This window comes from Myotis daubentonii, chromosome 7 (assembly GCF_963259705.1).
Source record: "Myotis daubentonii chromosome 7, mMyoDau2.1, whole genome shotgun sequence".
Lineage (NCBI taxonomy): Eukaryota > Metazoa > Chordata > Mammalia > Chiroptera > Vespertilionidae > Myotis > Myotis daubentonii.
This window is the reverse complement of record NC_081846.1, coordinates 19,122,973-19,147,556: the sequence shown is the minus strand read 5'-3', so window position 1 is coordinate 19,147,556 and position 24,584 is coordinate 19,122,973. Positions and strand designations below refer to the sequence as shown.

The window sequence follows — 24,584 nt, the reverse complement described above, 5'->3', positions numbered from 1 at the left end:
TTTATAAAAAATGTACATTTATTTTGTATCCATACCTATGGAAAGCCTGGATGTTTGGTCCATACATCAGTACCTCATGGCATCATTATTTATGTGGTGACTGCTATTGGCATTGTTCATAGAGTGCCAGGAGAATATGGTAACAGCCTATAAGATTTTTTATGTGAATTCAAACCCCAGAGTGACAAGGATCATAGTAGTATTCAGTTTTCTATTTTAATTTGGTGAAGTTTAAGATAACAATGTTCATACAAGTTGAAGTGCCGGGAGCCGGTCCATCCTTGCTGTTTCAAGGGACCTGGCATATATGGCATACGGTTCTTAATATGTTTGCTCACCTTCTTGGCGCTGTGTTTTAACCAAGGTCACCTCTCCGAGAAAGTTGTTCGGGCGCCATATGCTGGGGTCCAACCCCAGCGGGTCCAGGGGTCCCCAAAGGCGTGGACGGCGTCGGCGAAGAAGGAATGACATGGAGACAGCGTTCAGTTGATCAGCAACCTAGCCAGGATCTCTAGCCCGGATCTCCAGAGAGGTTCTGCTTCGGATTTCCAGCGAGGTTCTGTAGCCATGTTCCCTCGCTAGGTTCTCCAGCCAGGTTCTGTCCAGGCTCTCCAGTCAGGTTCAGTGTCCAGGTTCCAGTCAGGTTCTCCTGCCAATCTCTGTAGTCAGGTTCAGTCCAGGATCCCTTGCCATGTTCTCCCGCTAGGCTCTGTCTCTAGGCTCCGAGGCCAGTCCCTCTCCAGGATCCTCCGGCATGCTCTCTCCAGCGAAGTTCTTCTGTCTCTAGGCTCCGTGTAGGTTCTGTCTTCTTGATTCTGTTCTAAGTTCTGAGTTCTGAATTCTGTTCTGAGTTCTGTGTTCTGAGTTCTGTCTGTTTCTGTCTTGTTACAACTGTATTTATACCAGTTGATTTAATCCTATCAATCTCTATTACAAAGGTTAGGGCGTTTCTTATCTCCATTCCAGGGAGAAAAGATTATGTAGTTTAAGCATGATTGTTCGTAGTTAAAGGGATTAATTACCCACCTGGCACTTAGTTGAGGGGTTTTATTCCCTCCCTAACTTCAGGGGAAAATCCCTACCTGGGGATTCAACCTTTCTCAGAGAGGTGACCTTGGTTAAAACACAGCGCCAAGAAGGTGAGCAAACATATTAAGAACCGTATGCCATATATGCCAGGTCCCGTGAAACAGCAAGGATGGACCGGCTCCCGGCAAATTCCCCCTTTTTTATTTTTTAAAAGCAAGCATTAAAAAGAAAAACCTCAAATGCTCTCTTATATCCATTTTAAGAGTAGGATTGGCGCTTTCCGCTATTACCTGAGTCCTGATCTATCATCCCAGGGAGGGCTTGCCAATCCTGCACTTTCCCAGGGTAGAAAGGCTGCAGTGGGGTTAAGGATAAGGCTCCTTGGGCCTACCTTCTCCCATGCCATTACATTTACCTTTCCTTCCTCAGAAAAGCATGGACATACTTCTTGTATAAAACGTTCTGTCTGACTGGGAGTAACCTTAATTCCTCTGCTAGCAAGCACATATGTTAAAAGATCAATACAGAGTCTTTTTTCTTTAGACTCAGTATGGCACATCTTCTTAATCTAAAGATCAATACAGAGTCTTCTTTCTTTGGACTCAGTATGGCACGTCTTCTCAATCTAAGGATCAATACAGAGTCTTCTTTCTTTGGACTCAGTATGGCACATCTTCTCAATCTAAGTTCTGTACTATCCACCTTCTTACCCTACTTATCCTCTATAGGGGGGTCTGTAGCACCCTGGTGGAGTCCTATCCGTCCCGAGTGTGGGGGTTCTCCATTGGGGGGGGCTTACCTAGGGGAACCCTGTTCGGGCGCCAGATGCTGGGGTCCAACCCCAGCAGGTCCAGGGGTCCCCAAAGGTGTGGACGGAGTCGGCGAAGAAGGAAGGAGACGGAGACAGGGTTCAGTTGATCAGCAGCCTAGCCAGGATCTCCAGCCAAGTTCTGGTCTCGATCTCCAGAGAGGTTCTGCTTCAGATCACCAGCCAGGTTCAGTCACCAGGTTCCAGTCAGGTTCTCTTGCCATATCTCTGTAGTCAGGTTCAGTCCAGGATCTCCCGCCATGTTCTCTCGCTAGGTTCTGCCTCCAGGCTCTGAGGCCAGCCTCCATCCAGGATCCTTCGGCATGCTCTCTCCAGCGAAGTTCTTCTGTCTCTAGAGAACGTTCTGTGTAGGTTCTGTGCCTAGGCTCTGTCTCTCTTGGTCCTGTCTTCCAAGCCCTGTGTTCTAAGTTCTGTGTTCTGAGTTCTGTCTTCTGAATTCTGTGTTCTAAGTTCTGAGTGTTTCTGTCTTGTTACAACTGTATTTATACCAGTTGATTCAATCCTATCAATCTCTATTACAAAGGTTAGGGCGTTTCTTATCTCCATTCCAGGGAGAAAAGATTATGTAGTTTAAGCATGATTGTTCGTAGTTAAAGGGATTAATTACCCGCCTGGCACTTAGTTGAGGGGTTTTATTCCCTCCCTAACTTCAGGGGAAAATCCCTACCTGGGGATTCAACCTTTCTTGGAGAGGTGACCTTGGTTAAAACACAGCGCCAAGAAGGTGAGCAAACATATTAAGAACCGTATGCCATATATGCCAGGTCCCTTGAAACAGCAAGGATGGACCGGCTCCCGGCAAATTCCCCCTTTTTTATTCGGCATTGAAGAACTCTAAATTAGAAAAAAAATAGAAAATAATATTTCACTTAGTTGGCTTTGTTTGGGTGGTATGGTAGCATGGTTAAAAGCAAGTTCCTTATAACCATGCTACTTGAATTCTAGTCTTAAATGCTTTACTTAAAAGCTGGGAATCTTTGGAAAATTATATAACCTCAATGTGCCTTAGTTTCTTAATCTACAACATGGGAATAACAGCATTACCAACTTCACAGCTACTGTGAAGCACATAAAAATATATAAAATATTATAACTATCATCATTATAATCATTACATACTTAGTGAGAACTTTTTGAAAAAAAATAAAAAAGTATACAATTGGAAGCATAAGACTGTTTAAAAGAATATTTAGCTTATTTCTCTTATTAAAGTGTAATCTGGTTGTAGAGGTGGTTGTGATAAAGTGTTTTTTAAAAATATATTTTTATTGACTTCAGTGAGGAAGGGAGAGGGAGAGAGAGATAGAAATATCAATGATGCTAGAGAACCATTGATTGGCTGCCTTCCACACAACCCCCACGGGGGATAGAGCCTGCAACCTGGGCATGTGGCCTGACAGAGAATCAAACCGTGACTTCCTGGTTCATAGGTCGATGCTCAACCAGTGAGCCACACTGGCCGAGCAGTTGTGATAAAGTTTTATAGGACTTGGTTTGGTGGTGGTGGTGGAGGAGGGTGGTTGTGAACTAAAAGAATTCATCATGTCAGAAATACATTAAAATTATTAGAAGTCTCTAGATAAAGAATGATTGTGAATGGTTAAAATTACCGTTAACAGTCACTCAGAAAAAGAAAAGCAACAAACTTATTTTCCTGAAGTCTCATTATTTAGATGTCAATTCAAATGCCCTCTCTCTCCCAGGGCAGTTGGCCCTGACTATCCCTCCATCATCTCCTTCCATCATGCTGTCCATCCAGGGCACTAATCAGTTCATGAAATCACCTTATGAATTTGTTTATACTTCATTCTTATCTGCCTTCCCTACAGATTATACACTTCTCATATGGTAGTATGTTGTTCATTGCTATATTCTCAACGCCAGGAAGGCATCTTAGCACATGGTAAATGCTCAATAAATAGCTGTTAACATATGCACAGTCATTTATGCATTATTTATATGTTCTTATTTGTTCAGCCATACCTTTGGGCAGCTCCATCTGTGTTCAAGGGCACTTTACGGGGAAAGACTTCTGACTATGAGTTAGGAAATAACTATTTGAGTTTCAATATTACGGCAATGAACATAAACTCACTCTCTAAAGGGAATTTGAAATTCATAATATCTATTGTGTGGATCACAAGGTAAGTAAATCTTCAATCACCCCATTGACTGGACTATCTAGCAGATGATTGCAGACGTTTACTGCACTAGAAAAACACCACGATAACTAAATATAGGACCAGAATATGTGTGGAGGAACTGCTAGAGAGACTGAAAAACTCATCTCCTTTTATAATGTGTGTCAAGTTCAATGGTTGCTTATTGAACAAAATTATTTTAGTGTATTATTATAAAATATATTTTATAAAAAAGCCCAAATTTTAAAGATGTCCATTCTCCTAAAGGGCAGGTTAGCATACAAAGTCTAACAAAACTCATTCTGAATGTTCTGAGAAACAGAACTTGCTTTCCAGGAAGCCCATTGTGCATATTGTTGAAGCCTGAAGGGACAGGATATATTCTAAGTGCCATGTTGCAGCATCCTAATGGTATCATGTGTGCTTTGGCACACGTGATACTAGACTTTGGACACCATGTACTCTATGTCTTTGATAATTGTAAAAAATTATCAAAAAGAAGATAGCTTTGATTGCTTCTGCAAAAACTTCCCATTAAACAACTATTTAAAACCTGATCTCTACCAAGGAAAAGATACTGCTTTAAGAGGCACTCATCTTTTAGAGATAATTTATGGCATAAATTTCATCACTTTATGAAACAAATCTCATTACTTTCAAGCTGGATGAGAAATTTGGAAGATGCCATTTCAAAGTTGCTGATGCCTGTCAGGAATCTCACTGTTCACTTCATTAAAATATACATTAAATTACAGAGTACAAGGGTTTTTCGCACCCACTGCCACTCTTGTAGCCAGTAATTTGCATGCGGCTGGAGTCCCCAAATAGTCAATGGATCTAATGGGTTTTAACCAAATTTTACCATCATGTGAAAGAAGACCCATCGCATTACTGAGTAAAATGCTCCTCAGTGTCCTGTACTAATGGGATCGTTGTGACCTCTTCAGTGATCTGCCCTATTGATTGGAGGATATTTGAAATACAGAGGTCACAAGTCTTATCAAATTATGAACACAGAGCTGGGACTTCTTTAAGAATTTTACTACTGTTGAGGCAAATAAAAAATCAGATGCATATATATTTTTTTATAACCATCACAGCTGGTCAGCAAATGTATATGCTTGTTATCATTTGAATAACAAGTTAAATAGTAACTGTTCTGGCTTTTTCTGAGGAGTTGGTATTTTGAAAATATATTCTGGAACATTATTTCTACGAGTCTGTTAAAAACCACTTCATGTTTGTTAAAAATGCAAACATTTTAGCTAAGTGATTGTAAAAAATGCACACAGCTTAGCCTATGTAGATACAGTAAACCAGGTAGGTAATAAACAAAAATTCAGAAATATAAAATAGAAATTTAAAAATTATTTATTTGGCATATTTATTAAATATAGGATATATGTATATAAGGTAAACCAAGATGAACTACGTATCTAGCTTGCCCTCAATAAATGACAATCTAAAAGACAATAGTGATAATATAGATATCTATAAAAATAAGTTTAATGTTTAAGGATTATTGGAGTAAATCTTTATATTTTCATTTGCAATTACTCCAAGCTAATGTAAAACTCAAGTATATTGCAAAACAGTTGATAAAATGCCCAATAAAAAATTATTCATTATGAAATACAAAAAAAGTCCCTTCATTCTTGAAAATTCTTCATTATAGTTGGAACACAACAGTGACATTATATCAATGGCTTTTTTCCCCTTAAAGTTATTTTTCCTTAAAATATGTATTTAAATAGACTTTGGGCAGGCAATCCTATAATTACATACTGACTATCCTGATAAACTGGTCATCTATTGAACCAATTTTTTTCCTGAATGTTTTCAAGGAGTCTTATGCCAATAAAATGCAGCTTTTTCTGAAGTATGAATAATAACATATGGAAAGAAAATACAGATAAGGAGAATGTAAGCAAAACTATCTTTCTTTAGTCACAATCACAGATTTATTTTTTTAGGTAGGCAAGCACACTTATCAAGGAAATATCAGTTTGTGTTTAAATGGGGGGTGGTGTTCTTTCAGCCTTTAAGATCTTAAGGGAACCCAGTGGAATAGACAAAAGCTAAAGGATTCAAGATAAAGAATCGTATAAAGCATCACACCTATTCTTGTGAAATAGCTGAGGACAGCCTCTAGTCCTTCACTGATAAGCTGGATTGACAGTTGACTTTGGCACAAGGAAGGTCCTTGACAATGAACCAACTATTTTCAGTAGAGCCTGTATGTCTCCATGCCAGGGATGCTCCTCCAATCACCCATTTATGCAGAAGGGAAAAAGTGAGTAACATTATAACTTCAAAATTTTACTTTTTGACACTGAAAAGGACAGATTATTGAGATCACTTAAAAAGCTAGTAATCTATAATATCATGAAACAAGGCCTATGTGTGGGTAGGGGAGAATACATCACCATTAGAATTCTACAATCTGAAGGAATTATGTGAGAGGCTAATATGCCAGTCCCATTCTATGGGAGACATTAAAAGGAAGTGATGATGGAAAAGTGAGAGGGCATAACTCAGCCTGCTGGCCTTACATGGTGACACTGAATTGAGGACCTCTGGTCATCTAGGAGAGAGAGGAGTCATAGGCCTCGTACAACCAAATCCATTTGTATTGGGAGTGCCAATCAGATTATTACCTAAGAAATCTCTCTTTGCCACCCTCAGTATTTCTCTGGGCAAAAATTTTCTAAAAGTTGAAATTTTTTTCTTCATTTTCCATTTGCTGGTAACGTTCTCTTACATGTTACAAAGAGGGAGTAATTAAAAATTAATAAAGTGCTTTATAACTGCTAATATTGAAATATATTAATTTTAAACTTTAAGTCCCAACAGCAATTTCTACTAAATTTTAGACTTCATTATTTGATACTTACTTAACTCACAGCTGACCTCATTCGACAAAAATACATTGAGATGGCTTATGGGCAATAAGATGAAAGCATAAATAATCTTGATTGAGGAGTTGCTTGATAAACCTTTTAACTTTAGTGTGCACTATTATGCAAGGTACAGCAGATGCAGTCATAATTTTGAAACTATGTATACATTTGCTAGTCTTATTGCCCAGTAGGATTTGGTTGTATGGAATAAGCACATTTGGAACTCAAGTCCTGCCATTAAATACTATTGTTTTACCTTGGCCAGATCACTTAAAACACTTGAACCTGGGTTTTCTCATGTGTAAGATGAAAGTAATAATAACCTAATAGCAATAGGGCTCTAATTTTCTCACTTGATTTTTATGAGACAAAAAGGAACTTTTAAACTACATGAACTTGTAAAAAAATATACTGTCGTCATCATAGCTTTCAACTTGACCAGTGTTTCTTTTCTTTATTTCCCTTTGTATATTATCAAGGAAGTTCTATTTTAATCAGACATACAGTATTTTTTCTTAAATGATGGCATACACATTTTCATTTTTAATGATTTGAAATATTGAATTTGTAAAGAATATATTGTTTAGAGTTTTGAAAATAATCTGGGTTTCATCTCTAAAATTTACACTCAGATCATGGTTAGACTGAGAAAGACATTGGACAACATTTTTAGATAGTTAATTAGATTCTTATTTACAAAGATAAAACTTCAATCATTAATCAGATTTGTGACAAAAAGAGATTTTTTTTTTAAACAGGGTAACTTGAGATCACATTTTTTGAGTCTTGATTGAAGTCCTTTCTAGTTTCAATGTGAATGTCTAGAGTCTCATTAACAAAAAGAAAATTCTGTATGATTATTCTTTTATCTCTCTCTAATGAAGCTTTCTAAAACTCAGCAGCCAAAGGTTTGTTACTTTAACAGGATTGTTGGAGAAAAATTAAAGTTATACTGAACAATTATTTTAATTTTTTAAAAATTGATTTTAGAGAGAGAGAAAGGGTGAGGGAGAGAGAGATAGAAACACTGATGAGAGAGAACATTTATTGGCTGCTTCCTGCACACCCCCTACTGGGGATCAGGCCACAAACCAGGCATGTTCCCTGACCGGAAATGGAACCAGTGACCTCTTGGCTCATGGATCAACGCTCAACCACTGAACCACACCAGCCGGGCATAGACTGAACAATTTAATTTTTCCCTTGTCATATTTAGGAAAGGGAAATAAAACTAATTTTCAGTAAAAATAAGTGCAGTTTCAGAGAGCTGTGGCTCTTCTCTCACTATAAAGAAAAATGAAAATTTGGTAACAGCTGGAAGTTTTTACGTTGACTATGGAATTTCTAAGTCTGAAAAATTATCATCAAGGTCCATGTTTGTTGTTGTTTTAAATTTGTAGTTCACTGATGTAGGAATTAGAAAACCAACTCCAACAACAACCTAAGTTTACAAAAATATTTGTAGCCAATTCTAACTGCATTCAGAATTCAGGTTTTGTTTGATTGTTTTAATGAATGGGAATGCACTTCTTTAGACGCATACTTCTTTATGGCCATGGGAGTTTTTAAAATGAGATAAATCGAGCCCTGTAAAATGTGGAGCAGGGAAAGAATTTTCCTCATGTTAGCAATGTACTATACACTTCGACAGAAAGATACGGGACTTAATGTGAAATATGTGAGTTAGAACTGAACACACATTTCAGAATATAGGACATGAATATGCCGACATGGGAAATAGGCCCTCCCTTCCACGTCTTGCATAATGTCCATAGTGAACTTACAGAAGCTGGTCAGGTGTAATGGAGAGAGCACTGGAGTTAGAGTGAGAAGCACCACCTTCTCATTTGTAAAATGAGAATAAAAATGTCTAAGGACTAAATCATTCAATGAGGGAACACTGCTGCAAAATATTTCATAAAGTTGTCCACAATTACTTGTTTTCATCTGGTTGTGTCACTTCCCTGATCCAAGCCCTTCTTTGGTGCCTCTCTACTCAGTCCTGACTTTAGCCCCAGCTCCTTAGCCTGGCACTGACATTATGATCTCATCCCATGCTCCCTGCTCACTTTTCTCTCTCACTTTTTTTCTCCTCTGTACCCCATGTTCTGGCCACTAGGGTTACTTCGTATTTCTCTGTATGAAGCAACAGAGAAATTTTACTTTTGCAAAATTTCCTATTTTGTCTAAAATTCTTTCAATGCACAGAAATTACTACTCTTAAGATACCTTCCTTCAGACTGAATTATTCCTTTCTTTAGAGGAATTCCTAGATCAGTCATTACAGGACCCCTGTTGTTAGTGGTACCTGTATTACTCCGTTGATAGACTAGGAGTACCTGGAAGGTCAGATTTATGCCTTATATATTTTGGTGCAACCCCACAAGACCTACCACTTCTCCATATTTAGTAAAATGAGACACAATAACATCAAACTATGAATTATGTAAGGTGATTTGAAAAGATATAATAATGGGCTGAATAAGTAAGCAGAGAGTATATATATCTCCTATCTAATAAAAGAGAAACATGGTAATTAGCCATAACTTCGCTACCCTTCCCATTGGCTAATCAGGGTGATATGCCAATTAACTGCCAGCCAAGATGGCTGCCGGCAGCCAGGCAACTGACGCGAACAGGAGGCTTGCTTGCTCCAGTGACGGAGGAAGCCAACGTTTCCCGCCTGCCACAGCCCAGCTCTGATCTGCTCTCTAAGAAACATTGTTACAAATATAGAAGCTGAACAAAACCCCAGAAACCTGCTTTCAGCCAGCCGGAATCTCAGAGCTGGAGTCGCAACAAAGTTTCAAATACAGAAGGTAAACAAAGCACAGAAACCTGCTTTCAGCAGCCGAGGTCTGAGCTAAAGCCAGCTCTCAGCTCCAGTGACAGCCATAGAAGGTAAATAAATCCCAGAATAAAAAAAAAAAGGAATAAAGGAGAGGTTGGGAGGAGCTTCAGTCACCTGCCAGCCTGAAAATGGCCCTCAGCCCCTCACCTAGACTGGCCAGGCACCCCAGTGGGGACCCCAACCCTGAAGAGGGTGTGACCAGCTGCAAACAGCCATTATCCCCTCACCCAGGCTGGCCAGGCACCCAAGCAGGACCCCCACCCTGATCCAGGACACCCTTCAGGGAAAACCAGCCAGCCCCCACACGTGCACCAGGCCTCTATCTTATATAGTAAAAGGGTAATACGCCTCCCAGCACCGGGATCAGTGGAGCCTCGAGGCCTCCCAGCACCGGGATCAGCGGAGCCTCGAGGCCTCCCAGCACCAGGATCAGCAGAGCAGTGAGGCCTCACTGCCCCTGGTCAAGTGGAGCCACGAGGCCTCGCAGCACCGGGATCAGCAGAGCAGCGAGGCCTCCCAGCACTGGGATCAGCGGAGCCGCAAGGCCTCCCGGCCTGGGATCAGTGGAGGCACAAGGCCTCCTGAACCCGGGATCAGTGGAGCCACGAGGCCTCCTGGCACTGGGATCAGCGGAGCCACGAGGCCTCTTAGCACCAGGATCAGCTGAGCAGTGAGGCCTCACTGCCCCTGGTCAAGTGGAGCCACGAGGTCTCGCAGCACTGGGATCAGCAGAGCAGCGAGGCCTCCCAGCACCAGGATCAGTGGAGCCGCAAAGCCTCCAGGCCTCAAGAATCCGGGATCAGCGGAGCCGCGAGGCCTCCTAGCACTGGGATCAGCAGAGCCACGAGGCCTCCTGGCCCCTGGAGCAGCGTGATAGGGGGCAGCGCCCCACCCCTCACCCCCCAATCACCCTGTGGCTCTGTGTGTGACAGTGGGCGGGGCCACAACCTCCCTATCCACCCTGCTCTATTTGTGGAAGGGGAAGGCGCCCCAACCCCCTGATCAGTGCCTGATAGGGGGGAGCTCCCCAACCCCCTGATCGGCCCTGCTCTGTGTGTGACAGGGTATGGAGCCCCAACCCCCCTGATGGGCCTGCTCTGTGTGTGACAGGGGGCAGTGCCCCAACCCCCTGATCCGCCCTGCTCTGTGTGTGACGGGGGTGGCGCCGCAACCTCCCCATCGAACCTGCCTTGAGTATGACAGGGGGCGGCGCCCCAACCCCCCAATTGGCCCTACTCTGAGGATGGCAGCACAACCTCCTGATCTGCCCTGCTCTGTGCATGACAGGGGGCAGTGCCCCACCTCCCCAATCAGCCTTGCTCTGAGCCCGACCAGGGGCTGCGGAGCAGGCACCTAGGGATTGAGCCTGCTCTCTGCCACCCGGGAGCGGGCCTAAGCCAGCAGGTCGTTATCTCCTGAGGGGTCCCAGACTGTGAGAAGGCACAAGTGGGGCTGAGGGATACCCCCCCCACCTGTGCACAAATTTTTGTGCACCGGGCCTCTAGTATGTATCTAAGGACTAAATCATTCAATGAGGGAACACTGGCACAATATATATATATACTTAATAATGTAATGGGAAGTCTATTACATTAAATTAAAAGTATCTACTTGTCACATAATTGGTAGAGAGCACTTGGGATATCCAAATAATGGAACTTTCATTATCTTTGTTTATCTATTTCATTGGAGGATTCTCAGTAAGTGGAAAGTTATCGTTACACATAATAGTTTATATATTTAGGAAAGTATAAATATTATAATAATATATATTTATATTATATATAAATTATTATATATCCATGCAAAGTATCATATACCCAAGAGCAAAGTTGTACTCCTTGGAGACAAGCAGATAAAGAGATATGACTAATCATGTCTACTGTTAAGTTTGTATATAACACAGGCAAGTTTGCTTAAAACAGGCAAATCTGGATGCATTTTAAAATTTACCTGTCTGAAAAGAGATCCCTGAGACCACCCACAAGCAAAGTAGGTCCTATATTTATCAATACCCAAAGATTTTATAACATTCAGGAATGGAGGTTTGAAAGATTTGATGACAGAACAATTTGAGGGAAGTGGAAAGGGAAGAAGAATAATTTGATTATAGATCAGAAGTTGGCAAACTTTTTTTTATAGAGGGTCAGACAGTAAGTATTTTTGACCAGTGAGGGTCAGATGGTCTCTGGAGCAAATACTAAACTCTGCATGCTAGTCTAAAGACACCATAGACATAAATGAACCAGCATCACTGTTTCCCAATAGGACTCTATTTACCAAAACAGAAGGTGAGCTGGATTTGGCTAATGGATCATAATGTGCTGACCCTTATCTTAGCTTTTTGATTATATGTGACTGGCACCATTGTCATTATAACTTTAAATAAGTAATTTCCAAATTAAATTGTTTTATGCAACAAAATTAATCAATTCCTATAAAATAATCATAGCAAATGTAATTTGGGGAACTTTAAAAAAAAACTAGACAATCGAGGATAAACTGAGATGTAAAGACTTTTATTATTATTATTAACTGTCCTGAAGAGTTGAAGAAATAAAAGATTATCTTGAATCATTAGCAAGATATTTCTTAAGCTGTGTTTCATTGAACTTTTATTAACTTTAAGATGTTAATAGAAGTTCTGAGGGGAAAAAAAGTGTTTTACTGTTACATAAATTTGTGAAATACTGGATTAAATTCAGTTTAGTAGTAATAATAGTAAAAATGTCCCATAGTTTTTATGAATATCTTTTTGTGTGCCAAGTTTTTACTATATCTGTTTTAGAGATGTGTACCCTAAGACATACTGAAGTATTTTAACATGTGCCTTGGTCATGGGGCTAGTAAATGATAGAGCTCCCTCTAAAATCCAGTTTTCCATCCCACTGTTGAGATCTGAGCTGTAAAACTGTCCATATTGACTCTCAGACAAACCTTTCAAAAATTTTCAAGCACTGTCAGTACACTGATGTGGTCAGTACATTTCTAATAGATGTCCAAGGAATCATCACTTCTTAAATTTACTTGACCATGACAAAAAAAAAAAAAATCCTTACAAAGATTCTCAGAGTGGCCAGTGTTCCCTAGAAGACAGTCTGAACAGGGTTACATATGGCAGCAATTTCCAAGTCCAGCTTATCATTAGAATAATCTGGGAAATTTTAGAAAAAACAAAAATTTAAATAACTTTAATTGTAATTAAAAAGGGAGAGATCAAGACATGTGAGTTTTTGCAGTATGCCTGCCTTAAATGATCTGATAATACGCTAATTTAAGGATATGCTTTTCTTCCAATGCCACACCCCACCCATTTCACACAATCCATTCTCCCATGAAGTGAGAAATGAGAGTTTGCAGAGTAAGAAAAAAAAAAATCAAGAACTTAGTCCTCAGTTCCTGAGAACACCACATGTATGCAATTTAGTTCCTTACAAATGTATAGCTAATTTAGTTCCTTTGTTACTTCCTAGCATTAGTTACTACCTATGAAAATAGATAGTGTTTAATCTAATGTATTTGTTTTATTTTAGCCTATAGTTTGTTTAATTAAATAATTTTTCATTTTTAGACAAATGGCCCTCTTTTTATCAGAGCCTTTGCAAACTTAGAGTACATTTTGCAAAAGGAGACTGTGTCAGACTGATTTTAGTTATGCCAATATTTTATTGTTCTTGTGTACTTTAACTCTGGATTGTCATGGTGATAGGTCCTGATATCACATTTCTATAGACAATTGGCTGAAATTAATCTTTGCATCCAACATATTTATTAGAAAGGAAGATGCAAATAAGCAATATTTTTCTGTTATAACTACAGGTGGTAAGCTGTTGGGGGGAAAAAAAGATCACAGGAAAGCAATGTATTAGTATCACTTTTGCCAATAATTAGTTATGTATTTGTTTTCACTGAGTTTCTGTTAGCCTTGGTTTACCATCTGTAAAATGCATTAGGCAAAACATATTTAAAGTTCTTTTCCAGATCTAAAAGTTCTAGTCAGCTCTTAAAAGTAGGAAAGACCTAGACTATGAAAAACAAACCATAATACTTGCATTTTATAAATAGAATTTATATAAACTCAGACACTAGAAATCTAATCCTATGCCAAGAAGTAACAATGGTAGTCAAAGGTCAGTATTAAAATAAAATAATTTCAAAATTCCATCCAAGTAGTATTTAGTTAAAAAACACCTTTAAGCAGTTAGAATTTAGTTATAAATCAATATGTAATACTATAATTTTCAAATTCCCAATACTATTTACTCTTCACGAGACATATATAATGACACTGTAGTATAATATTCATCCTACAGCTTATTTATGGTCACATTGTATCATAGTAGGGAAAACATAAGAGATGTGACTGCTACCCACTTTATGTTGTTTTTTTTTAAAGTTTTTATTGATTTCAGAGAGGAAGGGGAGAGAGAGAGAGAGAGAGAGAGAGAGAGAGAGAGAGAGAGAGAGAGAAAGAGAGAGGCCAATGATGAGAGAGAATCACTGATTAGCTGCCTCCTGCATGCCCTACACTGGGGATCGAACCCACAACCCGGGCATGTGCCCTGACCGGGAATCAAACTGTGACTTCCTGGTTCATAGTTCGAAGCTCAACAACTGAGCCATGCCAGCTGGGTGTATCCACTTTAGAAAACTTTATACAGCCTTAAACTATCATTTGACAACTTTTTCAGGATATAAAGGATTTTTCTTGTCACTTTAGTACTTCATTCACACTTTTCATGGTGTCACTAGTCCTTGCAAAGATGGCTTTATTGAGATGTCCTATGTGGCAGGCTGGAGGCAAGGGAATTGACAATGGAGGTGTGTTAGACTGAAATTACTGATGCTAATCAGTGTGATGATAAAAGTACAAAGTCTAGACTCTAAAATAAGCCAGTTCCCAATTAACATTGGCTATTGTTTGAGAAAGATCACCTGGATAAGCAAAAGCACTGATCACTTCAAATGGCCTCTTAATTATGTTTCAAGCTCTTCCTGGAAAGCTTGGCAAAGTACAACTAAAACATAAACCAGTAAGCTTTCCTTTATAAACACTGCCTGATATATAAATCAAGCTGTAGGAAAACAAAATAAAACAAAAATCAGGAGAAGTAGAAACACAGGATTCTTATTATCTTAAAGATTTTTGTGAAGAATATTCCAGCTACCTCAAATTTAGCGCGCGCACACACACACACACACATGAATGCATGCATACAGCAATCTCAATTGAGATTATATAGATTAATCTATAAAATGTGCATAAAATATGTAGACTCAATTTATGAAATAATATATAAAAAGTAGAAAAAATTATCCATATCATACAATTGAGCAATTTTGTAGTCTGGAGACTACGGCCACAATTAAAAAGAGGCAAGTTTCTAAAACATCCAACACCTAGTACTATTGGAGTTAGTTTGGAAGGGGGACTACGAAATCACTCTGTTTTCTGTTTCATCTTTTCAACACCAGTGGCGAGTCAGTAAGGGATGGGCTGAAGTGTCTGCAAAATGGCTGATGGCTGACCTCAACTCTGAGATAGTCCCTCACAGTGACAATCCCCACAAATCTCAGATGTGGCTGCAAATCAAACACGGATTGCCCATGTGCACAGGGCACAGAAGCCAAGTCACAAATCTTTGTAGTCACTCTTATCGCACGGCTACCATCATTAGCAGCAGCATCTTGCAATACAAAGGACAGCGATATATATCAGTGGACAAGCATGAAAAACTATTTCTACATACAACTCACCCAAGGGCTGTCTGACTATCAATTCTCCTAAAATTTAAAAGCAAGAGACCTGTTCCAACTGACAACAGACTATTTCACCCTTTCCAGGATTATCTTGGAAGCCATTTATACTCACTCCCTCATTTAAAAAAAAAAACAACCCAAAACATTAAGAAAATCATTCCCACTTATCACTGGAGTTTTTGAAAAAAAAATTATTGTAAAAATCTGATCTATTTCCTAGATTCAGTATAGTTTTATAGCATTAAAAATGCCTAGTGAGCACAATATAAAAGGAGGAAAGGTACAAGGAACTTTCTAAATTTATGTTTTAAGAAATTTGACTTCTATTCTCTGAAACTGGTCAGAGATTATACGTATTAAGTAGTAGTTCCCTAGCTACTTACAAAGACAGGACTTTCCCACTGAGAACATTCACTCTGAGACTGTGTGTTCTGCTTGCCGGCTGAGCCTCAGGTGAGCAAGCGTCATCACTGACGGGAATGACTTCATCTGTGGTATTTTTGTAGAAACTTTAAAGGAGAAGCCATTCCTGAATTTACTCAAAGGCCATTTTAATGTTAAAAAAACCACAATGTACTCTGCAAAACAGAAGTTATTTTGTACAGTCAGCAACTGTAGAATTAGTCTTCTCAATCTCAACACAGATCCGCAATAATTATTATTATTATATAAAATTATGATAGTTTTGAGGACTTTCTTTAGATGGAATCTTAGAAGTGTCCCTGGCAACTCCATTAACCATTTGTCCAGAATTTGTAAAACCTCTCTTGAAAAAAAAAATTTAAAAATCTCACTCATATACTCAAGATCTACACGTTTCTTTGTTATTAGAATAAATACAACCTTCACACGGTGTAGGCAGTTAGACAGACATAAGCAGAGCAAGGACAATGGGCCAGGTACAGAAGGTCACCATGCCCTAGCCAGTTTGGCTCAGTATATGAAGCACTGGCCTGTGGACCAAAGGGTCCCAGGTTTGATTCTGGTCAAGAGCACGTACCTTGGCTGCAGGCTCCTCCCTGGTCGGGGCGTGTAATTGATGTGTTTCTCTCACATCATTATTTGTCTCTGTCTGCCGCTCTCCCTTCCACTCTCTCTAAAACTGGGGTCCTCAAACTACGGCCCGCGGGCCACAGGCAAATACAAATATTGTATTTGTTCCCGTTTTTTTTTTTTTTTTTTTTTACTTCAAAATAAGATATGTGCAGTGTGCATAGGAATCTGTTCATATATATTTTTTTAATTATAGTTCGGCCCTCCAACAGTCTGAGGGACAGTGAACTGGCCCCTGTTTAAAAAGTTTGAGGACCCTTGCTCTAAAAGATCCATAGAAAATATCCTCCCTTGAGGATTAACAACAACAATAACAAAAAGCCATCAAGTTGGAAAGATGCAGGTGCCTAGCAATGGATAATCAATTTGTAGGGTGGGACCTCACCCCCAGGATGACTTTTCCTCCCCTAGCATATTTCTGGTCATGATGTTTGGACTCCCTGACCTTTCCTCCCTAGAGAAAGTATCTTAACCTCAGTTATATTTCAGTTCTAGGCGCAAATAAGCAACAAAACCAGCCATGGCTGATGTCAGAACCAGCTTCATGGAATAATGACCCCCATGCCCTGGTGCCAGCCAATCAGTCAGTGGAGACCACAATCCTGAATGGATACACCTGGAAGGCTATTAAATATTCTATTAAGATCTTTTCCTGGGACCTTCCCTAAAATCTCCACCCTTAAAACCCTTAGGATGGAGGACCCTGTGTGCTCTCCCTCCTGGGAGCATTCCCAAGCCTTTTCCTACCCTCCTCTCTCTCTCTCTCTCTCTCTTCATCTCTCTCTCCCTCCTCCCTAGGCACCTTACCATACCTTACCATTAGCTTCCTCACTCCCAAGCTCCAAGGGCCCTTCCTTTACACCCATACTTGTTTCCTAAGCCTATTTCTTCTAGGAATTAATTCTTCTGCCTCTGCAATTTACCAAATGAATGTTCTCTTACAGTTTCAGTCTTAATCTGAGTTCTTTCCTAGCCAGAACCCAAGTACCAAGGTTGCTGAAGCCAGGTTAAGTTTGACCCCACTGGTCAGATACCTGGTGCTCTTCCCACCACCTACAACTTCTCTGGAAAATGCACTCTGTTCCCCTTTCCTAGTGCAAGCATAGAAATGGTGCCTTTCATAGAAACGGTGCCTTTCATAGAAACGGTGCAATGGTGGTGGGTGGGTGAGGTGCAGTGAATTGTGCTTCTGCAAGGTGTTAACTATTAGTTCTCTCAATTGAGATTTCTTTACAGCTACCACCTTCCCCTATTTTTTCACACATTTGGTCCTTAGTTCCCAGAACATGTTGCCTTCCATTCTTTCTCCATATTAGAATTTTCCTTTCTGCTCAAACACCTTTATGGATTTAATGCTACAAGAGTGGACATTCATGATGGGCACAGATGAATGAGAAAGCTGGAGAGCCTATTTTCCTGTGCAGGTACCCACTGAAGAGCAAGTCAATTCTCAAACCTTACTGGTATCTACAGTTTTTATGGGAGGGATGGTTTGGCAAAATACTCCAAGTGATTAATTTTTTTGTCCTCTTTGCTTCTTTCATCCAGATTTAAATAGTAATGCAAAATTCAGGGCAAAAAGTAGGCAGCCTACCACAGTGGGAGAATATGTTGACTTTTTTTTTTTTTTTAAAGCAACAACATGTACATAAAATGTGCGGAATGAGAAAACAATCACACTGAAAACAATAAAAGTAAGAATCAAAACCCTGACCTGCTGTCTTTGGCCCGCAGTGGGAAAAGGACAGAAGTCAACGCCTGCGGAGAAAGGAAGATCTTGAGTGAAGCCAAATCCTGAATGAAGGACACTGGGTGTGGACTGGAGAAAATCACGTTAAAGTGCGACAGGCTGTGTACAAGCTGAACCATCTCTTCCAGCTGCATGTAGGATAACCTTCAGTGTCTGACCTAAAACTAAATCAGTACGAGTTTTAAAGTATAAAAAAAATCCAAAAAGGCTAATTCTAGCTGAGTGAGAGTGATAAAAATACTGAGCAAAATAAGAAACTATTTCTCCCTTTGGGAAACTCAGCATAAGATAGTTAAGCCAAAGCTGACAGAGCCTACATTTCCAATCAACCTTTTTTTGTAGAAAATGCTATTGTAATGTATTATTTATAATCCTTATCTCTTCAGAAGTAGGCCTACTGTCTTTTTGCCTGGGTACACACAAAAGAAAGATGAGAAAATCTACTATATAGTGACCTTTATCTTAATACAATATTACTAGAACACTGGGAAATTTAAAGTTTTCATAAAAAGTAGAGAAATCCATTTTCAAAGCTAGCATCTGTCACGTTGAAAAAAAATCCAACCTTTATACATAACATTATTCTTCATATTGGTGACACTTGTGGCCCAATTTACATTTGAATTTGGTGATCAGAGAAGATTGAAGGAGAGACATGTTTTGCAACTGTGTAGAGTGAGACAGCACACCTAAAACAGTAGGTGGTCATTATGGCTCTGGGAGGGAGGCAGACTCCAAGATGAGCCTTGCTTAGAAAGAGGGAAGGAGACAAGTAGAAAGTCACAGGATGGAAATAGATGTCCTGTAAACAAGATGTGTCATCTTTAGGGGCCCAAAGATTACTCTTTATCTGAAGGTTGAGTGCTTCTTTTAACTAATTAAAATGAAGAGATCAACACATAAACAGAAAGAAACTAAGGTATTTTAAAGACACTCTAATTGACTTTTCTATTCAATGAGTTCAATTATAATCTGTCTCATGTGTCACCAAAAATGTATTGGATGCCTGCACTGTGGTTCATGTAATGCTAGGGTTGGGAGTAGAGGAGAAAAAAGATAATTCTGTCCCTAGGCTTACAGGGTTCACTGTCCAGCAGGAGTGACAGGCTGTATCAAATTATATTACTGTAGTGCAATGAAGGCATCAGAGGTGGTGAGGAGCTGAGATTCTGCAGCCAGGCTGCTTGAGTGTGAATCCTACTTCATACACTTTAGAGCTATATGAGGTTGGGCAAGCTACTTCCACTTTGATGCTTTGGTTTTGTCTGTAAAACAATGCTAAAAAAGTATAATACTCATACTGATATTATGAAATGACGTGCATGTTAATACATATAAAGGTTTTAACAGTGCCTGGCTAGGATTACGGTTCTTGTTCTAATGCTGTGCACAGCATGCTGTGCGACGATACAGGAGAAGAGTGAGACCCAGCTCAAGATCCTGCAGTAGAACAATCAGAGAGAGCTTTCCAGTGGAGATGAGATTTAAATGGAATTTTGAAGTAATCTTCTGGAATTTATACAAGTATGTGATGGTGGAAAAGTATGGGACAGCATGTACAAGCAAACAGGGAAGAGAAGCCCCTGAGAGAAGTGTTTGGAGAGGTCGATGAGTAGAATCTAGGCTATACTAGGCAATTTAGATTTTTATCCTAAACACAGTCCTGAATGTTTGTGCACTTATGCATGCTGGTCATCTCATTCTTTGTTTTCTGCAACAGTCTCACCTCCCCAGCCATCAATTAATCTTCAGCACTTAATCAATGCTCTATTTAGTTACAAGGTTTAAAAAACCATATTAAACTAGGTCATCTCTATGCACAACAACCTGCATTTTATTTCTTGTTATTCTTTAGACTGAATCTAAATATATTGGCCCAGTATTCAAGTTCCTCTCTCCATTGTCCAAAACATATACAAATTTACTTTTCTCATCATAATAGGATTTCATAAGATCCAGCTTCTTTCTTGTTATTCTCTTCCTCCTCCTCTCTCTGCAGATTTTATTCGCCCCAGTCTTTGATTTTGCTCAAGCAGTTTCCTCTTTGGCACTTTAATCTCTCCAGATCAATTTTAATTGCTTCTTTTAAAATAGGCTCAATTTTGACCATCGTGAAGGAAAAGAAAGTTTGTTGACTAAAACCTTACAGCATGTTGATAAGCTTCTGACACCACCTTTCTTGGTGCTGAGCTTCACAGTAACACACTTTAGAGAGCTGCCCCACCCCCCATCCCATCTCTCTCCACATTGTCCATGCTTTTCCATGAGTGGAGATTGTGTCTTCTAAATATCTTACTTTCCAATGTAAGTATATAAATACATCTATAGTATCCTATATACTAAACAATCCAGTAAATGCTTGGTAGATGAATATATTATAAGTAAGCATATCTCATCACATAACCTCCATAATAAGATTATTATATGAAACTTTCTTACATGTTTAAAAATTAAATGCTTGTCTCTTGCAAGCTGAATTGAAAGAAAATCAAGATAGCAGGTTATGGCTGATATTTACTTAGGTGTATATACTTCACATAGATAAATAGAACAGTTTAAAAAAAGTTTTGGAATTCTTTCAGTTGAATGACTTTTAATATTGGTCTTCCATTATAAAATGTAGACGAAGTCATAGAGAATTTACAACTTAGAGTAAATCCCTGGACATTAAAATTTAGAGGAATGAGAACGCCATTTATTCAATATCTCCTGTGTACCAGTCATCACAAGGCTGCTAACTTTGCATAAATTATCTCATTAAATCTTTCTAATATCTCCGCCAAAGAAAAATAATTATTATGATGGTCATTTTTTAGCCGTCTGGCTCAAAAAAGTTTAAGGACTCTTTCCAAAGTCTTGAGTCTAAGTAATCACTTGGGATTTGAATCCTGGTCTATCTGGCTCTTGAGCCAGAGTGCTTTGAGAGGCCCTGTAGGCTTTAGTTAGAAGGGCAGTATTTAGGAATAGGGAAAATAACTTGACAATTTGGACAAGTAACAAAATTGCTTTGTCTCAGCTCCACATTCTTAAAAATTTGTTCTAGATAATATTTAAATTGTTGTAGATAAGTGGCATCTTAAAACACACACACACACACACACACACATTTAAAGATCTCATGACATAGAGAGTTAGGTGGAAAACTTGTTCACATCAGTGAGTTAAATAATGACTACAGCAGGAACATACAGGCCCAGGCAAAAGTAGGTCGATAATAATAAATAATAAGTAAATAAATAATACAAGAATAAAGTGTTCCACATACAATTGTAAACCTAATTTTGCCAATGCCAAAATGTATCCAATATTTTAGAGACCATAAAGTTATTATTAAATGTATTACACTCTACTATTATTTGATGTCAGTAATGGTAATTTGACTAGACTCTCAGGCCTCTTCTCAATGTTATGCCACAAAGTATTTTAATACATGAAAGAGAAAAGTCTAGAATAACATTTATGCGTAAGATGGTTGAATGTGATAATTATTTTTAAAAGCCCTCTCCTGTCTTTAGGAATCTTTAGAATGATTGGTTTTCCTTGGGTAACTTGGAACTAGTTTATACCCACAATCTGAAATGGACTGAATGCAATGAAAGGCTAATATACAGAATGCTCTCATTATTACTAGTTAAAACCTTTCTTCCACACACTGACTTCATTTCCCATTTGACTCTTGTGGAGGAGTTTGGTCAGGGCTAATGACTGAACATTCTTCTCACACATACACAGCCATCCTGAAAGTTAGCTATATCTTCTTCTGCTGATAAGGTTCTGAGACTTTGTCACTGAACTTGGTTACATGAAATTAAAATCTTTTAAATCAAGTCATCAGGATGACAGGCAGTCCATGGCACAAACTGCCATTGCATTTCAGAAGGATAATTTAATACATTAATTTATAGCCTCAGGGCTCCAATCTGGCTTGTAAGAACCCCTAATTAAAACTAGCCATTGGAGAAAAGAGACTCTAAAAAGGAGAGAAAAATGAGCTCCAAGTTACTTGAAAATATGATAAAAGGCTAAAAGAAAGGCCAGGAAATACCATGGAGGCTGAAAAATTAGTCTTTTTTTTTTTAACCACATTTTACAATGGACTATGATAAAATTTCAGTACACTCTAGGATCCTGTAAGTAAAAATACCCAAAAAACTAATGATCAGAGAACAGAATGGGGACTCTGCTCCACAAGAAGTAGGTCCAGTGCATATTCTTAATATGAAGACCATAGTTCAAAACTGTGTCTCTCTAGCATTGCAGTTCCATACACTGAACAGATAGTCCTAGGTTATGGTTAAATGGCTCCAAATACAGGCTAACAAGCCACATCAAAAAAATCTTATAAAATTTAAACATTAATTTAATAGACATATAGCTTCCAATTCAGTGTTTCCATCAGAAAATACACTTTGTAATAACACAGAAGAAAATTTTAAGGGAAAAAAGATGGCAGCATGCCACAAATAATTCTGAAAGAAAAAATTATTGTGAAACCCTTTAGGTATTGCTCAACAAACCAGTTAGCTATTTGTTGACTACAGTGGTACATATTCTAACTGGGTTATTATTGTAAATTAAAGGGAAATTTAAAAATGTTTTTCCAGCTTTAATTTTAATGTAATAATTTACTAAGTATGTGGTGTGAAAAGTTAGTATTCAATAAACATGGATGGTAGCTCATACCTTAAATTCCTCCAAGATTTTGTAATTTTTCCCATGATATTCACAAAAGTTTTTCACTTCTTTGCACTCAGGACAGCATCCATTGTGTTCCACTTTAGTACACTTTGGGTGAATTTTAGGGCATTCTGGCTGGTCGCAAACAGGTCCATCCAGAGCACAGACACAAGGGCAGTTGGAATGCCCTGGGAAAAATCGTTCTCCCAACTTGTATACAAAGCCGCTGTCATCCACACACCCTTTCCCTCGGTAGTCATCGAAGATCAGATTGTCATTACTGGAGGTCTGGTCCCCTTCATCGGCAGGATAGTCTTCATGACTGATGGCAGCAGAGTTGACCAATCCGGGGATGACCAAGAGAAGTATGCAAGCTTCATGAATATGAAGAGCCATCCCCCTCCTCAAAGGCTTCTGGATGTGCTCCTACTACTGAATATACTCAGCTCCTTCCATGGGGAGGGGTAGGCTGAAAATAGATATTTTTAAGAAGTAATTTGACATATATACAGAAAATGTAGATTTATTTAACCCTATGCTCTTAACCTGTTTATTTGGGATCTGTTTGGAAGATAGACTTGAAGTAGACTAAGTTCATGCAACTATCTATGCTTTATTATGAAGTCTAGAGACTTGATCCTTGGCAACATATATGGAGTTCTTTCAGATAGGAACCTTAAGCTTGAAGTCACCTTCTGATTTTTAAAGGTCTGGCTTTTTCTAACTTGTAATAGATTATTTTACTGAACCTCAAAGGGTGATTTTACAAGTGGTTACTTACCAATAACTCAGAATACTTGAATTTACATTTTCTATTATTCTTTAAATTGTACTAGTCAGTGATAGAGAGTGTATATGCATTATAACCATCTGTACAAAAACTCATGAAATTAGTGAGAAAAATTCTACTTTTAAGAGAAAGGGAAGAAACCAACAATTGAATGTTAATTGTAATTGGAATGGAGCTATTATAAAGGCCTTCTGGCTTCTTTATGCCCATAGTTGGAGAACAACAATGGTCTCAATAAGGGTTTCTTGTTTTAGTAAATTTAAATCTGGATTTTGAAATATAGCCAAGAAGAAAAACAGATAGCTATTCTAGAGTGAATGAGAGAAAGAAAATTTAAAATAAAAAATGATACAAGAGAACTCCTTGCATTTAAAATAATTACTTAAAAATAAATATATTCATACTATTGTCCACATCTTTATTTTACTCAGAGAGTAAGCTCCTAGTGGGCAGGAAAAATGTATCAGATAATTTGTACAGCAACTGGAATCTAGAATTTGTGTAATACTATTTGAATGTATCACTTTAATATATAATAAGTACCACTTAACAATCTTGAATACATATCTCTCCTTTGACATGCAAAAGATATTTTGCACAAATATGCCAGATTAAAACTATTGATTTCATAGAATAGTAATGAGGAGTTGCCATTCATAGAAAATATTACTTATATTCCTTATTAGTTTAGTGGCATTGACTCTTGTAAACTTCACATAGCATTAGTGCTTGTGTGGAGTGCTGCCCACTAGCAACACTCATTTAAATGTTTAGAGTGACTAACTCATAAAAAACTCTGGGGAA

The 24,584-nt window shown here is 38.6% G+C and overlaps 1 protein-coding gene across 1 annotated transcript in view; it reads right to left on the bottom strand.

The window, feature by feature from the left end:
- Positions 1-24,584, bottom strand: part of VWC2L (von Willebrand factor C domain containing 2 like) — a 30,612-nt gene that overhangs the window by 4,192 nt on the left and 1,836 nt on the right. Inside the window, exon 2 of the mRNA XM_059704856.1 lies at positions 22,997-23,459. Coding sequence (XP_059560839.1) covers positions 22,997-23,386 — 390 coding nt within the window. The 5' untranslated portion in view covers positions 23,387-23,459. The remainder of the gene's footprint in view (positions 1-22,996; positions 23,460-24,584) is intronic.